The 19,264-nt window shown below is 40.1% G+C and overlaps 1 protein-coding gene across 7 annotated transcripts in view; it reads right to left on the reverse strand.

Moving 5' to 3' along the window:
• FARP1 (FERM, ARH/RhoGEF and pleckstrin domain protein 1) overlaps positions 1–19,264 on the reverse strand; it is a 209,600-nt gene that overhangs the window by 148,665 nt on the left and 41,671 nt on the right. For all 7 annotated transcript variants that reach the window (XM_049815836.1, XM_049815834.1, XM_049815833.1 and 4 more), the window contains exon 2: positions 17,615–17,810. In XM_049815836.1, coding sequence (XP_049671793.1) covers positions 17,615–17,785 — 171 coding nt within the window. In that variant the 5' untranslated portion in view covers positions 17,786–17,810. The remainder of the gene's footprint in view (positions 1–17,614; positions 17,811–19,264) is intronic.

Below are 19,264 nucleotides of genomic sequence, written 5' to 3' on the forward strand. Positions count from 1 at the left end.
CCTCAGCTACTACAGATATTTTCTTACAGCTGGGGTTTCAACCCTTACTTTATGTTAACATAAGATTAGCACTGCTACATGTTCCTCCTTCCCTCTTCTCCTCTCTTCACACATACACGGCTTTGAAGCCTCAAGCAGTTGTGAGTCTAAAAACAAGGGCTGAAATTCCTTCAACTTGCTAAGAGAAACCTGAGCTGTATCCATTCCCTCTTCTCTGAGCAACTGAAAAAGCACAATAAATTTTCAAACATCCTCTCAACCTTTGCCCACAGAGCTCTACTAGTAGCTGAAGAGGGTCTGCAAGCTGCAAAAATAAATCTTCAAGCAAAGACCGCACAGTATGCTTGAAAAAGAGTCAAAATTACTTTCAAAATATCAATTAGTAGTTACATCTACATTATACACATAAAGTATTCCCGTATTTTTAATTACTTCCAGTGTGACTATGCATGCTGCTAATGAAAGTTAAGGAAAAACAGACTTCAGATGGATGCACAACACAGCTCACCCACCTCTGTATGGTTCTGCTATTTTGAGGCAGATTGGTTATTTGCATCAAACGGTGCCAGATAATCTTTAATCTTGTGAAGTGGACGAACAGCGACTAAGATAGCACTAAAACCAGAACCTATTATAACAACCTGTAATCTTAAACCAGTGCTGTAAGCAGTTCATTTAGGGGTCAAAAGTTGGGGGTTTTTTTAACTAAAACATATGATCCACTGTGAATTAGCACAAAAGTATCAGAGCTTATTTTAATTTTGTGAGTTTGGGAAGGGAGAGTAAACTGATACCAGTTTTCAAGGTTTTTTTCTTCAACTCTACCCGAGAGGTCAATCAAAAGAAAATTAGTGCAAAGCAGTTCAGAGCAGTAATTCCTGCCTTTTGAAAGGTCAGTCCAGACCCCATGGATATTTAGTCATCTTCATAAATGGTGACCGGGGTCTTGGACGTGGAGGCTTAGTATGACTATGTATTCAAAGAACTGTATTATCCAAATGCCTACGTGTAATGGTTGAACCTCTATGACATGTTTGTTTCAAATACTTTTCGAGTACACAAAACTCCATCACCAAAAATCCATATGGGGGTCTGCACTTACTGTTAATATTATCTTTATCTTCAGTACTCATGACAAACCTGGGAGAAGGTCTGTTCCAAAATACAGTGGCGATCACTGAATAGCATCTACAAACACAGAACCCAGATCTGGTTTGTCCTTTGAGTCTATATAGGCCAGCAGGATTCCTTCATTACATTACTGGAAACTCTTCCTGAACCAACTTTGGTGCGTAAATGAGGAGCTTCGCTTTTATCAGTCAATGGAGCATCTACACAGCATTTCAGGAGAGTTCATTCAAGGAAGCATATAGAGAAGAACAGGCTGTAAATTAATGACCTGAGGCTTGGTTTGTTTCAAATACTTGTACCTCAGCACATTTAGTCATCCACCCCCAAAATACATTTCTATTTCCATGCTAATTGGTTGTGCCTTAAAGCTGTTTTCACCTGCTCAACTTTTTGGAAATGGATGATGGAGTGGAGGGGATCTTACGTTGTTTCAAAACTTGGCATAACGAAATGGTGAGCACTATTGTAGTGCTCTCTCTTTTCTGAACTTGCCAATTATAATGTGAATTCCTTTCTTTCAATTATCTTAGTAACCCACAGTGACATCTTGACTTGAACTGTGCTCATTAGGACAAGAAAGAACAGTCAAATAATCTCCAAACTCCAGATTTTGTAGAACTGTCACACTATTTTAACCAGTGAGACACCACCACTCTGCATGCTCTTTCAAGCAGGACAAATACTGGTGTAGTTACTATACTTGTTTGCAACCTTTAAGTATGCAGATTCTTAAGCTACCCTAAACCACAGAGGCTCTTGGGTGGCAATTACTCATATTAAAGTCAGCCCTTTACCACTTTTCCAGTTGGTGGCCTGGGCAGACTTGAAATGTGTGTTTTCTGCTTTATTTTTTTGGTTAATGGCCCACCTTGTTAAAATACTGCAAAAGTCTGTGCCTTCCCTCTTCCCCAGCAAGCTCAGCAGGCGCTCTGCCAACTTCTCCTTTTCGGTTGTGAGGGAGAACAAGAACATCCTGCTGCAGCAGCCAGCTGGCTACCTTCTCCTGTCAAGGACTTAATATACTTCCATAAAGCATTCAGCTGTTGCTGGATGAGAGACAGAGTGCTCTATAGTGCCTTCTTCAAACAGTTCTCCCTCCTTGACTAGCACAGACTGAATGGATGAAAGAACCATGTGCAAAGGAACAGGAATGAGGGTACGAACATAGCCCTTCATTGTTTGGATAATCAAAAGTCACCTAATTGATCTTAACCTTCAAGCTAAACATTTTCTCTCCAGGACAAAGGCTCACCAGACAAAAGTTCATGCAAACTTGAAAAACTTTCAAGCTACTTACAAGTTTTATTGACTTCTCGTCATACTTAGCTCAAGCTTGGCTCAATAAAAGCTTTCTCGTACCAAGGATGAACATGTTTCCACTCTCTTAAAAAAAGAATGCAAGAAAACCAAACATTTCCAATTTTGTTTTAAACATGAACATTCCTTTTCAATGTCTTGATCTCAATCGCTGCATCACTGAGAAACTGAAAACGAAAGCGTAGAAGAATAAGCAGGACTAGCCTTGCCAATTCTTACCTTATTTTCTCCATGAATCACACATTCAGTCAGGACTGGAACTTCTGTTGCCACAGCAGCAGGAAGCCTACCTTTCTGGTAATTTGGAATTACCTTGTTGGTCATTTCAGACGGAGGCTGGAAAACTTGCTCCAACTGCTCTTGCCTCATTTCCCTGCCCTTCTGGAGAAGACAGCCTGTTCTACAGGAGCCAGACTGCACCGTCCTCCTCCTCCTCCCCAAGGGTCAGCACTCGCATGGCAAGCAATACTTGGCATCCTATGGCAGCTCTTCCCTGGGCAGCTGGCAACAGGCTGAAATAGGGGCAGGAGACTAGGAAATGAGAAGCTGAGCCCTGGAATGGACAAAAAGGGCCATGAGAACCATGGGGCTCCTGCTTTGGTTTGAAGATGAGGGCAGCAGAGGCAGGCAATGAGCAGATGTGAAGCCAAGTAGGAGATGAACTCCCACAAGCAGCTGGGGCAGGCAGTTCCTGGAGGAGATCAAAATCCCCCAATCTTTCTACATTCTGAGAACTGAAAACATTAAACTGCCTCTCAGACAAACAGGTTCAAAAAAATCTAACCAAACCCAAATCATTCTTTATCACTTGTGTTTTCAGAAGCCTGGGTTTCTTTTCAAACTGCTGCAGCTTGCAATGTCTAAAAGTAAGGAACTGGCATAAGCTGATTTGCACCACCTTCCTCTTAAGTTTACCACTTAGGTTTTATTTTGGAAGTCAAGTGTCCATTGTTTTGGGATATCTATAATGGCCTCTACCGATTCAGTTATTTTGGGCATTTCTATTGAAGATATTTTCTTCACTCAAATATATTTTAGATCCCTGTGATTTGCATTCAATATATTATTTCAAAGATCATTCTCCCAATACCTATATTGGTACTGCTAAAAACAAAATTAACAGATCGACCCCTTTGTGCCATTACAGAAGATGGAGAGAAAGGAACAGGTAGTTATGCTATGGCTGCACATATGACTTTACAGCTCTATACACAACTGTGCCTTAGCAGTATCTTAGCTACAGCTTTTAGTTCAAATTAATCATATTAATGTAACAGACTTGCAATCTGCAGTAATTTTTAAGAGCTACATCATTAACTCTCTGCTATGTGTAAACATCTGATAGGAGGCAATTAAACAGAGGTGTGAGGGATTCTGCTTCCAATTCTGACACTGTGCTGTGCATTCACTGCTATTTTCTAGCGCTCTTCTTTTACGTGATGTGTCATGCTGTGCCGTTTAAGACACAAATGCATCAGACCGCCCGTGTTGCAAGTACAGCAAAAAAAAAAAAAAAAAAAATTAGTTCAGGAAAGTTATGGATTTATGCAAGTCCAGAAGAATTCTTTCCCCCCCTCTCTTAATGTGCTTTCTTATACATTTGCATCTTCAGATGCCCCTTTTTCCCACCTATCCTACCCTTTTTTGATCACTCACTCACCTGCATTTGGTCACCAAAAGTAGATTTGCCCTCCCCTAAACAGACCCATCTTCTTCACCTGCCACTCTGCTAGTCAGTTGATGACCAAAGAGATTATTTTTCACTAAAATATAATCATCCCCATTTGTGATGCGGTTTAAATAGAATAGCTCAAACTTTACAAAGAAGAGGTTAGGGGAACGGTTGATGAAAACAATACATCACCTTAGAGGAGGTAAAAGAAAGAGCTTGTTTACATAAGCAGAAGCAAACTGCTAGAACTTTCTGCCACAGAAGATTGTGGAGGTAGGAGGCATCAGCAGGTTCAGAAGGGACTTTGAATGCTGGGCAATAACAAGAGAAAGGCAGAGGGGCCAGCTCATCTGCCAGGGTGGGAAACAAAACGTTAAGCCAGAAGGACTGCCAGCCTTACTCAGTAGGACACTTATGTTTCCATGAAATTATTTTATCAGAGAGGGTCAGGGTACACAGAAACAACATAAGAAGAAAATGAAGCCGACAAGCTTACCATCTGGCATGCTAGAAGAGTTGCCACATCGTCAGCTGTACCCCAGGGCTATCCTTATAGTTGTAAATAAAAGAGGATGAGGCAGCAACCCCCAACCCCAAAGACCAGAAATGCATGTACTAACTTGCAGGTCAGGATGAGTCCTCGCTCAAAGCTAGAATTATCTCAGAGAGATCTCCTTGGAACAGCCTAAAACCCAGCTAAAAACTAAGGAAGGTGGAAAATCATGGGCCTGGTGCTCCAGGTCACTCTCCGGTCCTCTGAGCTACCCGTATAGAAATGCAAAAGAAACCCACTCCTGGACTGAAGCCTGACAGTAAAGGCAAAGGCATTCCCTTCACAGAGAGGGCACCACTTGTTGCTACAGTGCTCTTCAGGGCCACAATACTGCGTACAATTGACGGATGAAGAAGAGTAAAAAATAGCTTACATGCTGAGTTAACAGGGCTATATACATACCCAAGCACTTCATGTCTTAGTGCAATGGTTTTCAGCCCATGGCAACAAGGGCCTAGACGCCCTACAGAGCATTTCTACAAGAAGTAAGTTCATTGATATGGTATCACCTTCCACATGCGTGACCTTTTCAAGAGGAATTTGCACCTCCACTAGACAGCCTTTTGGGGCCTTCAAATGCCCCCAAGTGAAAACAGCAGTAATTGGTAAAATCTGTTCACCTGGGAAATATCAATGTGAGGATCTGATGGCTAAGAAGGACAAATGAATTATCTGTGAGTGGTGCTAAGATGTCTGCAGGAGAGGAGGACAAGTTATTTATCTTCAGGAATAATCATAATTCACAGTCAAATTAGCCAGCCATCTCCTGTTAAATGAGCACCTTCTGTTAAAATATCTTGCTAACTTGAAATTGAAAACTTAAATGTTAACTCCTAAGCTATCAACAGATTAAAAAATATTGTGCTAATTATTTTAGTTATTTATCCTTTCATGCTACTTCATTGTCAGGTGAACAAGTTCCATTTTCAAGCAATTATTTAACAGGCAGTGGCTAGTGAATTAATTCTGAGACTGCTGAAGGAGTTAAACTGAAAAATTAGCTCTCAGTGAAATATTACCACAGAGGCTGAGGACTTGTGTTCTGGTTTTTTTTCTTCCCCCACAGCATCCTAAATAGAAGAAGCTCAAAGGGACACACCTCCCCACCAAATCCAAAACACATACAACCATCTTACTTCACAGCTATACCCATATGAGAAATCAGTCATTTCAGTGCAACTAGCAACAACAGTGTTAACTGACACCTCAAAGATTTGTTCCCTCAGCCCAAGAAAATGCTGAACTGTTTCCTCAGTAACCTTTTGTCACTTCTGCTGGCTAAGTTGCACATATGCCATCTTCCCTGTAATGAAACGTAAGCAGTACAGACCTGAAATGCTCTGCAGAGAAGTGACCTTTCCACTGAAAGGCATATATCTGTTCAAAGTTAATTGTTTCATGGAACAGATGCAAAAAGAAATGGCAACAGCAAGACTGAGCTTATGTTAGTGAAACAAAAAGATTACTTGCTCCTAATTCTGTTTCTCTAACAAGAGCAAGACAGTTTGACTCCATAGAAAAAAAGTCTGAAAACAGCTCTTCCACAGCTGGTGTGAATCCAGAAGGCTTTCACAAGATTTTTGGGAGGGGGGTTGTTGACTTTTTTAAAGCAGCTGCAGTTATGAAAGTCTCCCCTGTTCACAAAGCCTGCTATCCTGCAGCTTGCTATTTCTACCTTGCTCTTCCTGAGACCGTCAAAATCACGGAGTTAAAGATGTTGTGACACAATCAGCCATTTGAAGCGTCTGCTTTCTACTTGAATTTTATTTTTAGAATCTTCCATAGTCTTTCAAAGCACACATACCCAAAGTTAGACTTCAACATGAAGTAAAAAACTAAGAAGAAAATCTGAAGGGTTTGACGAACTCTAGAACATAAGCAAGCCTAAGACATACGTCTCATTTATAAAATGACTACTGCCTCATTTCTTTTATAAGCCCACAGATACAGCTGCAAACGCCCATTTGCTACACAGAAACCTGAAGCTGTCTACCTCAGAGTTGCCAGTCGCAGGCTTAAAAGTGACAGATCATCAGCTGGTAACTCTGAACTTCAACTAAAGCTCTCAGAAAAAAGATTCTAAAACACAGTAGTCCTGAGTCCTTACAGTTAGTGTTTCTTAGGGACCCTGAGCAATCTGCTCACTGCTGGCCCTGCCTTGAGCGAAGAGTTGGACCAGACTGCCTCCAGAGGTCCCTTCCAATCTATATCACGCTATGAATGAGTATTCAAGTGCTTTCGTGAAAAGCATTTTCTTTTGCCAGCTGCCAGTGTCTGCCCCTAAGTGCAGAGGTGTTTCTGAATTACTCTGGAACATCCAAGAGCTACATTTATTTCTGGTTGCAGCGTTAATCTGTGTGAATCCACCACTAGAAACTACTTGATAAGGTTCTTTTATAATTCCTGTAAAATGTTTTTATATAAGGTTTGTCTAAGTATTCTCTTTCACATCAGTTTACATGTATTAACTTAATTCTGCAAAATCCCTTTTATTATTATTTCAGTTCTGTTCCCCAAAATTGTAATATCCGAGATTCCTTTCAATAGGCAATGCTCTTGGAGGAGACCCCTGGATCACATCATCACATAATGTAACCCAGCTTATTTCCAGTAACTCCAGTCAACCTAAGACAATGCACAGTGGTTGAGGATCTGGCTTATCCCTGCCAGTAATCAGAAAGGGAAGGCATTCCCCTAACTTACAGTCACTCCAGATCCAGTAATTAGCTGCTCTGCCCAAATGTGCTCCTTGTAAAAGATCAGAAGGAGAGCTCTGTTACTAAGTATTATAAGGAGCTATACAACTTGTCCATACAGAGAATACAAAGATGGATGTTTTCTAAGAAAGGACAAAACTGAGAAGTTAGATGGGGGTGAGATGACAGAAGGGAATAAAGCTGAGCATCTGCACCAGGTAATGAAGCAATGAAATGTGAAGAGTTGTTAAGAGCAAAAGATATCCCCCTTTATGCACAAAGAACTAGCCTCTGAATACCAAGCAACATCTACACACAAATACTGTCCACTGTCTACTAAATGGAGATTATTACAAATAAATTCAGCAAGAAACACATGAGGATATTATGGCATGAGAACAGGAACAGAATTATAAAAGCAGGGCAAACTGAAGAAAAAAAAGAAGAAAGTACTTCAGGTTCAATCAGAAAACCAGGTGAGAAGGTAACAGTGAAAGAAACGAGGAGAAAAACTGCCTGCTGCTGTGCACTGCATGAATATTTGCATCTGCCAACAGGCCATCAAAAAGCAAATTGGCACGAAGTCATAACTCACCATTTGCTATTTATATTCTGGCAGCGTTATGTTTGTGCAATTTCTATCAGCCAAAGCCTCATTTTTGGGGATGGGGATAAGAAAAGGAGATATTGTAATCTACTTCTGCTATTGCTGTTTGTATTCACCGAGTTATCTGGTGCTTGATGCATGCTTCCTGCATCAATTTTTATTCAAAAATTGACATATTTATCCAAGAACGATTTTAACACACTAGCCTTATTCAAATGTGTACAAAGGCTTTGGCAGGCATTTTCAGCCATGCCTTTTATGTGATTTATGCATTGGCATGCAAAAGGCAACATTTAATTGTGCATGCGTATAGTAATCACAGCCTTGTCAAGGTACCTCGCTGGAGCAGTGGAGACAAGTTTACAGGTAAGCAGCCTACTACTAAGTCTTTCTGAAGGCTTTTAAACCTGGGAAATGGCGGAGCCCCTTTAGATTGTACCACAATCAAAGACATACCGCTTTAATCACTTCATCCTAGTTGTAATTTTTTTAGTTTACTTTAAGCTGGTCAAATTTCACTTCAAAACCACAAATTATCTTAGGTAAAATTTGATACATCATCCCACTTGCAGAGTTTGGGTATGGATGGGAATTTGACTATGCCATTGCAGAAAGTGTCCCTAGTTCTGCAGTGCAGATACAGCCTTTAAAAGTGATGAGCTTTCTCCCCTATACAGCACAACACGTCTGTATTATGAGGACTTGATATTGCACTGAGGAAGGAGATCATCATCAGAATGAAGTTGGTTGAAGACCTAGGAGATACACCCAGGACTCCTGCATCTTTCTGCACTGCTATATCCTGTTTGTTTGGAGAATACCAATAGCAAGGATTTGAACCAGCAGTTGCAAAGGAGCTATGGAGAGGCAGAGAGGACAAGGAGAATAAAGCAATATAAGGTGGTATGTTCTAGTGCCAAGCAAGGAAGAAACAAGAGGTACCAACGAGAAAACCAAGGAATATGAGCCTATATAAAGTCATATTCTTAAGCATTTTAAGGGTTGGAGGAGTTCCTAACATTTATTCTCTCTCCCACCTCTGCAGCTGTGTACTTCCACAGCAGCTTTACCCAAGTCTGAACCACTGCTAACACGGTCCTGTCCCGTCCCTTTCCTCCCCGCTGTTGCACCCACATCAGCATCTATCCGGTTTTGTAGCAAGCTCACAGTTGTAGCTAAACTGGTGAAAACCACAGCTTTTTATGCAGGGTAGCCCCCTGTGGTCTGCCTTACCACAGAGTCAGACAAGCATCCTTGCCAGCAAAGCAGAGCCGGTGGGACCACCACCTCCAGTAGCTGCTATGGCTGTGGCTCCGCCAGCCGAGCAACCCAGGCATCCTGCAGAAGCAGGGAGGAAGAGGGCTTGTTGCAAACTTAAGGTCTGAGGAAAGAAAAAGCACAGGTGATAACCCCTGACGAACATACAGACATGAATCCCAATGCAAAAAAAAGAGAAAACTAACATCCCAAGCTAAAAGGCAAAGCAAGGTTGGATGCAGAGAAAGGAATCCATACCAGGCAAATAAACCCGGAGAGAGGCATTTCAACAGGTTGTGTTTTATCACCAGGCAAAATTGTTAACACACGACCATATTCAACTGAGAATGAACTGAGAGGGAAATGAATGGACAATTTATAACTTTTTGCTGTTCTTTTATCCTGTACTGCTTAAGCCTTTGTTTACACACATAGCTTTCCATTCTGTTCAAAATAACGGAGAAAAGCAACCTCACAGGAATTCCACATAATAGTTCATTCATCTCTCAAACAGGTGAGAGAACAAGTTGCAGGAAGATATGCTTTTACTTGCAATTTAACTTGCTGAAATTCACAGTGCTCTGAATGGCTATTCATCATGCTGTGTGATATAATCACATACCCACAGTGCTTTCATATGAGCCCAAGTTTTCTGATCTTTTGCTCGGTGCGGAACTATAACCTGGGTGTGCTTTGAAATGCCTGAAATCCAACGTGAGATTGTGCTCTTGGCAAAGCATCACACTTATGCTGCATTTCTTTAGCTATGGACAACACACACAATTCGGGAAGAGGAGGAGGAAAGCAGCTATTTTCTCCCAGAAGCTTATCCTGCTCATTTATTATGCCCCTCCAGAGCATATGGCCAGAAGCAAAGACAACTGTTTTCATACAGAGCTTAAGGAAAGTAACTTAAGCTCGACCACCTTGTGCTGACAAAGAACGGGCTTCAGTAAATCATGGCATGCCTGTGCACCACTGCAGCACAGCACTAACACACTGCTCCTCCACAGTGCACTTTATTTTGCAACTTCTCCGCTACAGCTAGGACAGAGAAAAACAGCACTACATCAGGTATAATTAACCCACTCCAGCACATGCGACCTAGACAGCTATGGGGTACAAGGAAGACTCACATATCACTTTGGCATGGTTGGGAACTAAAAGGAAACAAAGGAATTTCTGTGGAACGAGTTAGTTGCCTGGATGCTAAAAGAAGTCTAAGCTGTGGCCCTATGCTCCCCTTATAGGGATATACAAGCACCTCCAGAGAGCAATTAATCTCATCCTAAAATACATGTTCAAGACAGGCACGATGAAAAGTCTTTTGAAGGTACCATGTTTTCACCCTAACTATGACGGAAAGAGTAATTAGCTAAGGCTTTGATATCTACTTTTAAAATCTTTAAAGATGGAAGAGATGAACCCCAGTCTCAGGGGGAAGGAAGGAAGCACACAGTGGGCAGTTCAGCTCCCCTCCTTCCTCTGTCCAGAGGCAGAACATCCCTCCTATCGCCCTTGAAAGAGGAAAACATAGTCCTAGCAGAATCAGCCTCCGCTTCGGCCACTAGCTACCCACTCACCCATAGACGTACACTTTGAAGAGAAGAGATGGCAAACACCTCCCACTGTTCCTTGGACGGCTGCCACTTCCCAACAGGCTGGCCAAGGGGAACAGCCCGTAGCTGGGGAGGGAGCCCATGCTCCCCCCACAGAGCATCCATCCAGCCTCACCAGTACCGTGCAAACCAACTTACAGGCACAGACATGGTTACCAAAATTAAGAGCATCATTTCACTGACCCCTTCAGTCAAGGCAGCAGTGTTGAGAAACGCTCACGCACCGCTTCTTCATCCATGGCTGGCCTTCCCTGTGCCAGCTCTGTCCTCCACTTTGTGCCAGCTCACACATCGGTGCGTGACTTGGTGAGTCAGCTGGACCGAGAGAGGTAAAAAGGCATCAGTTGAGAAGCCTTCCCTGATTACAAGTTAGGCTAATTCATTCCAGATAATTACACCCATTTCCCAGTTATCTTCAAATACATCAATCAGTCTGAAAATGGACTGGATCTGTCGGCACTTAAAATTTTATTCCCACTTATTCTGTTCATTCTACAGAACATTGTAACAAAGATATCAGCAGTTTAAACAGCCTGCTGCCTATGGTTACAGAAGTTTGCTTGTGGATTATTCTCTTTTCCGTTTTGAAAAGCACATAGATTATTAACACAAGCCACTAAAATTCCATTTCAACAAAGACATTCTAATCATTTATCAACAAAAAAAAATAAAATCAGAGTTTGCTGTGTATCCACTAATAATCTTCTGCTGAGAAAAACACAATGATATGTTTCAGAATTATTAAAAAAAAAAAAAAAGCTTTTCTTCTTGTAATTTCAGAAGAACCAGCAGGGTTGGTGTGACAATTAGTGAATATTTAAATGCCTGATATTCATTGGAAATAGTCTGACAGTGATGGCCAAATAATTTCAGGCATGAGAAGAAAGAAAGTCTCAGACTGATGAATAACTGACATTTGACCTGCTGTTCACTTCCTAAACTGGAAAAAAATGCAATTCATATTGAATTGGAGTTGAAGCTGGCTAAGAAAGTATAAAACACTGTTTCATTGCCTTACTGTCTAATGCTCTTTTTATAAAATTGCTTTGTTCACTGGTTATAATTGCATATTGAGAAGAGGGGTATATACCTAGGACAAAGCAATTACCATAACCCATAAATGTTACAGAAAATAATTTAAACATTTATAAAACCGTGGCTGAAATTTCAAATTTAACAGAGTAACACAATGCTTGTGCAAATTTATAACAAAGCACATGTAATCTTTGTTGTTAAGTACTGAGACTTTCTAATATCAAGCTTTTTCTGATACACTTACACTGGCCTGAAGTTGGTGGGGAGTATACTTAATAGAAGGCATTTTCCCCACAAAGGGAATATGAACCACCATTATATGACTGCACAAACAAAACCAGCCAAACAAAAAACCCACCCAGAACATTAGCCTTAAGAAACAGAGCCACAACAGGATTATGAAGTCCTTCTCTCCGAAAATTTGGGAATTGAGGCACAGAAACTCCCTGCCAAGGTACTACATCCAAACTCCAGCGGAAGATAAATAGTCACATGGAAGATAAATAGTCATAGACCAAGACCATTTCATCTTTATTCTCAGATAACCTAAAGATGAGGAAGCCCTTCTCTTCTGAAAGAAAAGCAAATTGAAATGAAATGTTTACAATTTATGTTTACCAAGGATTATACCTTCACCCTGCTTTCTATTAAAAGACTCCTGTTGCTTAAGAAACCCAGTGTTAATCCCTGAAAGCAGATGACATTTTCCAACTCTGCATACTTCACAAAGCTTGAACGCATTCAGAGGGAAAGAAAGTTTACATAAGACACATAACAGATGTTTAATAAACTTGAGTAATCTGACAGGCAAGTATGTTTTCGTCTTTCCAAAAGACAGCCACAGAAAGGAAGCAACTATTTTCTTCCAGACACAATAAAGAGGACTTTGGTTTGGTTTTAATTAAAGAGACCGGATCCTAACCAAAAGAAGAATCCTCACCTCCTGTGATATACTTTGATCTCACCTTTGATGTTAACAGGAAAGAAACAACTCTGACTTTCTATTTAGCATCAGTAGCATCATTCCAGTCACATCAGTGTCATTCAACCAGAGAGTAGGGTATGATCAGTGACAAGCATCATGTCAGTCAGACCAGGTTTAACCCTGAGTCACCAAATCATCCCAGCAGTCTAACGTGAGAATCAGTCATGTCTTCAGCATTACCTAGAAAGGAACAACTCTGACTTTTTTCTTAGGAGTAGTTTTAAAGCAGATTACTTCTGGCACTGAAACAACTATAAAACTAAATATAATATAAATGGCATAGACACTAAACATTAAAGGGTTTTCTTTCCCAGAACGATCTGCAGTAGATGCAACCATCAGTTATTTTTTCTATTCCTTAAAAACTGTATTTCTTTTTTACTTAAACTGGTTTGAGCCTACAGGGGAGACCGTATTAAAACAAATGTAAGAAAATCCATAAGTTTTACTATGGTTTTATGGAATCAATCCCATTCTCTTCCAACTAACTTAGATGAGACTGGTAGAAATAAAACCAGAGCAAAATCAAGCAGAACTGTGCATCTCCACCGTCTCTTCTATAATACACAACATATGTGTATAAAACACAATAGTGTTGGGTTTCACAAGTCTTACGGTAGAAGTGTCAACCTTTCAAAATGCCCAAGACCTACCTATATACGATTATCATTATGTGTACAAGTACAAGGGTGAAAAAAAATGTTCTTCCTCCTTCACATTAGTCATTTTAGCTAAAGCTGTTGTCCTCTTACCTAGCAGAAAGGGACCACATTTGCTCATTCTATCACATAGTCATAACTCAGACAAACACTAGCTGAAACAGACCGGTGTACTTTGGGCCTCTGTGGTCTTCATTTTTCAGTAAATACAGCCAAACTGGAAATTAGAAACAAAAAGCAAGAGACAAAAGCTATTCCACTTGCATGCAACCTCTCCATAAAGCTAACACCATGACCAACAACTGCAAGTGCTGAATGATCATGAACTTTCAACTCATGGCCTGATTTTCAGGCACTAATCACCTACAACTGCAGCTGAAGCCAGCTCTTGGCTGAGAGTCCAAAATAGATTCAAACTAAAGATACAGAAATTCAGTCATAAAAAGCTAAATAACTTTAAAGAGGGAAGGATATTCTACATAATTTATCTTCTTATAGCAGAATAGACAAAAATGTGCTTGAAAAGATAATTGATGAATTTTATACTTTCCTTTTATGTTAAAGGCAGAAAATACAAAATGAAAATAATATCATCTTTTTTTGAAAGCAGCAGTTCCTACCTTTCCCCCGCCTCCCCCAAACATCTGTATTTGCTTGAAAAGACTCATGCAACCAGCTAACTGGATGTGTGTAAAAGATCCAGGATTATCTAATTCAAACTTTCACTAGCTTTTTGGAATATAGGAGTGTTTGGAAATCCTGCAATGAAATACTGTTTAAGAGCAAGCAGCATATAAGATTTTTCTTATGTACCCTTCCTTTTACAATACTGAATTTGCAAAGATTGATGAAAAGGCCTTCATTGTGGCTTCTGTTTTTCAAGTCTCCCATACAAACTCTCTCCATATACTTTATGGGGCTTTTTCCTGGCAAAAAAATATAATTTACAGGCCTGTATGAAGCTCTGGGGATCTCTCTCTCCTTTCAGGGTCTTTTTTTTTTTGGCTTGCGAGAAGCTAATACAATGAGCCAAACATGGTATGATTATATAGCATCAAAACACTAACACCAAAAGAATCAATTTTCCTGTAGAAGGACAAATGACACCAGAGTTAGTTCACTTTTAAACAGCCCGAAGAGCAGCAGCACTTGGGGGGTGGGGGGGAGAAATGGAAGTAGGTCATGTTTTTTTCCTGTTTTGTTATGTACAGAATAGACATAGAAATCTGAAGGATTTTGCTCTAATAAAAAAAAGTCATCTGCATGTGATGGGAGAAAGGGGATTGCCTAAGTGCAAGGGTATTGAATCTTGTCTCCTGGAAGATAATTTAAAGAACGAACATACAAACAAACAAAAACCCCTAAAACCCAAAAAAAACCCAAAAAAAACCCAAAAAAAAACAAAAACCACACAACAACCCCAAAACAAAACAAAAAACAAAACTCAAGAAAAACACTACATGGATAAGATCTTTTCCCAGGTTTAGCTAAAGAGGTGGTGGTGGTGGTGAACCGGTAACAAAAGAAATTGTAGGAGTAGCAAGGAAGGAGGACTAGACAGATGGACAGTCTCAGCTACTTCACTACCTCCCCCAAATTCAGGAAGAAGTAGCACCAGTATCTGTTTCTATTTTACGCAGACTTCATGAGCAAAGGGTAAACTGGCATGACAAACTTCGTATCGTCCTACAAGATACATTACAAACAGCAGTAAAACCACTCAAAGTTTGGTCCATTTGCTAACAGAGAAAAGATCATCCAGCAAAATTCCTGAAACTGTAGGAAACACAAAACTTTCTCAGTTTATACTTGTATCATATTTGGAAGGTTATTTTCATAACCATGGCAGCTCAAGTTTTGGAAAGAGTAGTTCAGACCTTCAACCATGCAAAAAGCCTTTAATTCTCCACTGAAAAGCAAGCCCACAGATGTGCTTAGGCATGTACATTTAACATCCTCTGCCCACAGCCACACTTGCTGCTCCTAAAAATTTTTTGTTGAAATGGTGCTGCTTTCTTTTTCTGTGTATACTGGACCAATGTGGCTAAAAACAGCAAGCTTATAAATGGGAACATGGGTTTTTCCAACATGAATAAAGATCTCAATTTAGATGTATTAAGAGTTTTTCAGTTTTGTGAGATGGGACTAAAAAATTAATGCCTTTTAAAGCAGATTGAAAATTGTGTGTATTGCTCCATTTGACAATGCATTCCTTAAACACAAAAGGCTTTAGGAACCTGCTCTAAGACTTTATAATCTAAGCATCCTGCAAATTTCACCACAAGATTTGACTTTAAAACCAGCTGAGCTTTCCTTGCATAGAGGTTGTTATGAAACAAAAGCCTCAGAAAATAATCATACTGAAGTGATCTGAACAGAGAGTTGTTTAAACACCCAGGTCTTCCAGGTGTTGCTGAAGTTCAAAAACAAAAAGTAATGTTGATGTCTTCTCATATTGAAGATGGAAAAAATACTGTTTTCTCTAACTCCCAGAAGCAAAGCTGGAATTACATGCGTGCACTGCATCCACTCGTTACTTATGTTTGCTTCCAAACAATTTAATGAAAAGGACCTGATCGCAAACTGGTTCCTACTAAGTGTTTGTTAAATAGACTTATTAACTCTTATAAATTGCACAGCACTTCCAAAGTATGGTGAAGTAGCAGCTGTGGAGGGGGAAAGAATGTTGTCTCTAGGATAATAGGGATATTTGTACCACGTAAGATAAGCAGCACAACTTTCATTAGCATGTGATAAATTAGAACTACACTTTTGAACAGCGATGTTTACCTAAAGACTGCTAATTTTAGTCTGTTTGCTATGGATATTTGATAAGCACTCTGAAGGGCACAAAAAAGTTGCTATATACATGAGCATTTCACTTGATGACAGTTCAGTTCACATATACATGCCTGTCCAGAGAACTTACTTTCTACTACAACAAAATCTGAGACTGAATACACAGTTGTAGTTGGATAACAGCAGCAGAGAGCAGACCAAAAAGTATCTGTGTGTACATACACAAGACAGACGAACAAAACCTTATAAACAGGCAAAAAATCTTTTTTTTCCAATGAGGATTTTCCTAATTGGAATTCTTTCATCTTTAATACAGGGATAACACTTTTCAGTGACTATAAGCACTTCTGCAGAGCGCTATACATGTAAGATCTATGTATCTCGCTGGTAACACACACACACACCCCCCCCTTTCACAGAAGGGAAAACTGAGCCAATGAAGGCATAGAAGTTACCATAGCTACATAAAATGCAAGTAACAAAGGATGAAATTTGAACTCAGGTTTCCAGTTTCTTATTTACTGAACGCTGAGGACTTTGAAAAATATACATGCCAGTAGACTTTCATGACAGCAATAGTGTTCAACAACCTTACATGTTAATTACCTAAGCATGGCATGTTGAAATCATTAGTGGTTACTAACAGAATCAGTCTTTGTATCAAAACTAATTCAAACTAACTCTTCTGACCACACACACACAAAAACAGTAGTAACTGTTTCCTTGGCAAGTACAAAACCAGATTAATTTCAGTGGGGTACAGAGAAACTTTAGATGAGATTGGTTTGATCCTTTCCTTGCACTCAGTATGTGTGAGAGTACTCAGGGCCTGTAAGAGTGATACAAATTCATGAAAACTTTGATGATTTGAAGTTACTATCCTAAGGGCTTGCCAGAGGAAAAGAAAAAAATCTGTATAGATCTATGGTTTATGGATCATAAGCAAAACAGCACCAAGGAAATATATCAACTGTTCAGAAAGTAGAGGAAACCACTGATGTAATATTTGAAGAAAAAAAAAAAAAACACCACCAAGGACTTCCACCTCTTCTGAAGCTGTTCAAACAGAAACAGAATAGTAACTGTAATTTACAGGTCATTTCACTGTTTAATGTTATTCTATTACACCATCATCTACTTAATGCTGATATAACATCCATTTTCTCCATAACATGAATTCATTAGCCAAAGAATTGCAGTTGTAATAAAGAGAACTGGTTTGAAAACATGCATTTTTAGAAATGCCTGAATAATCTTTAGCCACCCCAACCTCCGCTTCCTTACCGGAACGTCAAAAATTTCTTGCGTGTCATCCAGCATCTGAATTTTGATGGAGACGAGTTTTCCTGGAGGTGTCATAGGTGGTTTCTGTCCATGCTCCAAGGTGCTGATCCCAGCATTTTCCTGAGCTCCTAACCGGGATCCTGCTGTTGGCCTCTGCTCTGTTTCACCCATGTTTAGGGAAACACGTTTCTTTTATCTGATAAAAGAATAAGGGCAAAGAAGACCATATGACTTATAAACAAGAGTTTTTGCACATAAGCATTATGGTATGTATACTTACAGCTAGTAAACTATATGACCATTAACACAAACTAATAACTGTTATGATCTTTTTTTCCTAATGGCTCATATGAAGACAAGAAAACCAGGCAAACGTTATACTTTTCAAAATACACAGGCTAATCACCTGCTGGGAGTAAGGCTGATACTGGCTACAGTACTGCACAATGGGAAAATATTCCCTTTCTCCTGGAATAGGAAACAAGACCGCATTGGAAACAGAGCGTGACAGAACCCAGATTTCAATGAATTATGCTAATTTTTATGTATTTATGAATCAGGGTGTTATCAGCCACACTCAGGGCTCCCAGAGAAGGAAGGAAGGTGAGGAGAGCAGGTGGAACAACTCAGCACTTGCTGACGATCATTCCCTCCTGGCTCTATCAGGATTTTTTCCTTTGGTTCTTCCAGCTTTCAATGGCTCTTTGCAGCTGCCACCTCGCTTAAGGGTCTGCAAAGCAGAAAAGCCAAAGGGGTACAAGATGACCTCAATAACATGGCCTAAATATTTTGTTTCCTTTGAGGACCAGAGCTGCTCTAGAACCTGGAGCCTGGCCCGATTCCACTGATGGGCCAAGGATTGTGAGGACGTGCTACTGGGAAGGCCAGAAAATGCCAGAGCAATAAAACTGGTTGGGAAAAGCATGGAAAATCTGATGTCCCACAGAGCCCTGTAAGCAGGAGGGGAACCCCAAGGAACACACCTTCCTCACCCGGCTAGGGGACGGCTAACCCTGCACCAGCTCGCCTGCACCACTTGCTTCATATCCATGGAAAGTAACCTCAGAAACTGGCTTGCTAATTTTGTTTCTGTGCAGCGCTCACACCACATTACACAGCACATTTCTGCTAAATAATTATTCTATCCTAAAAAGGGAGCAGAGCTACTACAGTGATTCAGTGTGATTTTTCATTAACCAGAACAACTTCGAACCTTCTTTTTTAATTCAAGAACCAGTAGTTTTACTTTTCAAATGTTATGCATCATCCTAGAATTTTATTTCACTTTTTCCCCCCCTGCCTTTTGACACTCTAGCTGGGTTTCTGATGAAACCCGCTGCTACTGTCTATTTATCTTTCTTGATAATTGCATTTTCATTCTGCATGACTTTTATATGCTGAGCAATGACCATTAAAAAAAACATGTAGCACAGAGAAAAAACGGAAACCTAACTTTCCAGCTGAACAAAGGCACAAGAGCAGCACTGCCAATCATTGCCTGGCTTTTACCCCGAGGTTACTATTACTGAGAAGCCTATAAGAAAAATAAATAGGAAGCACAAGATAGCCTAGGTATTCGTGAATGCATCACCAGTTCTACAGTATACTATGAAGAACAGAGCCAGGTAATAAGACACCAGTTCCCTCCAT

This window comes from Accipiter gentilis, chromosome 13 (genome assembly GCF_929443795.1).
Source record: "Accipiter gentilis chromosome 13, bAccGen1.1, whole genome shotgun sequence".
Taxonomy (NCBI): domain Eukaryota; kingdom Metazoa; phylum Chordata; class Aves; order Accipitriformes; family Accipitridae; genus Astur; species Astur gentilis.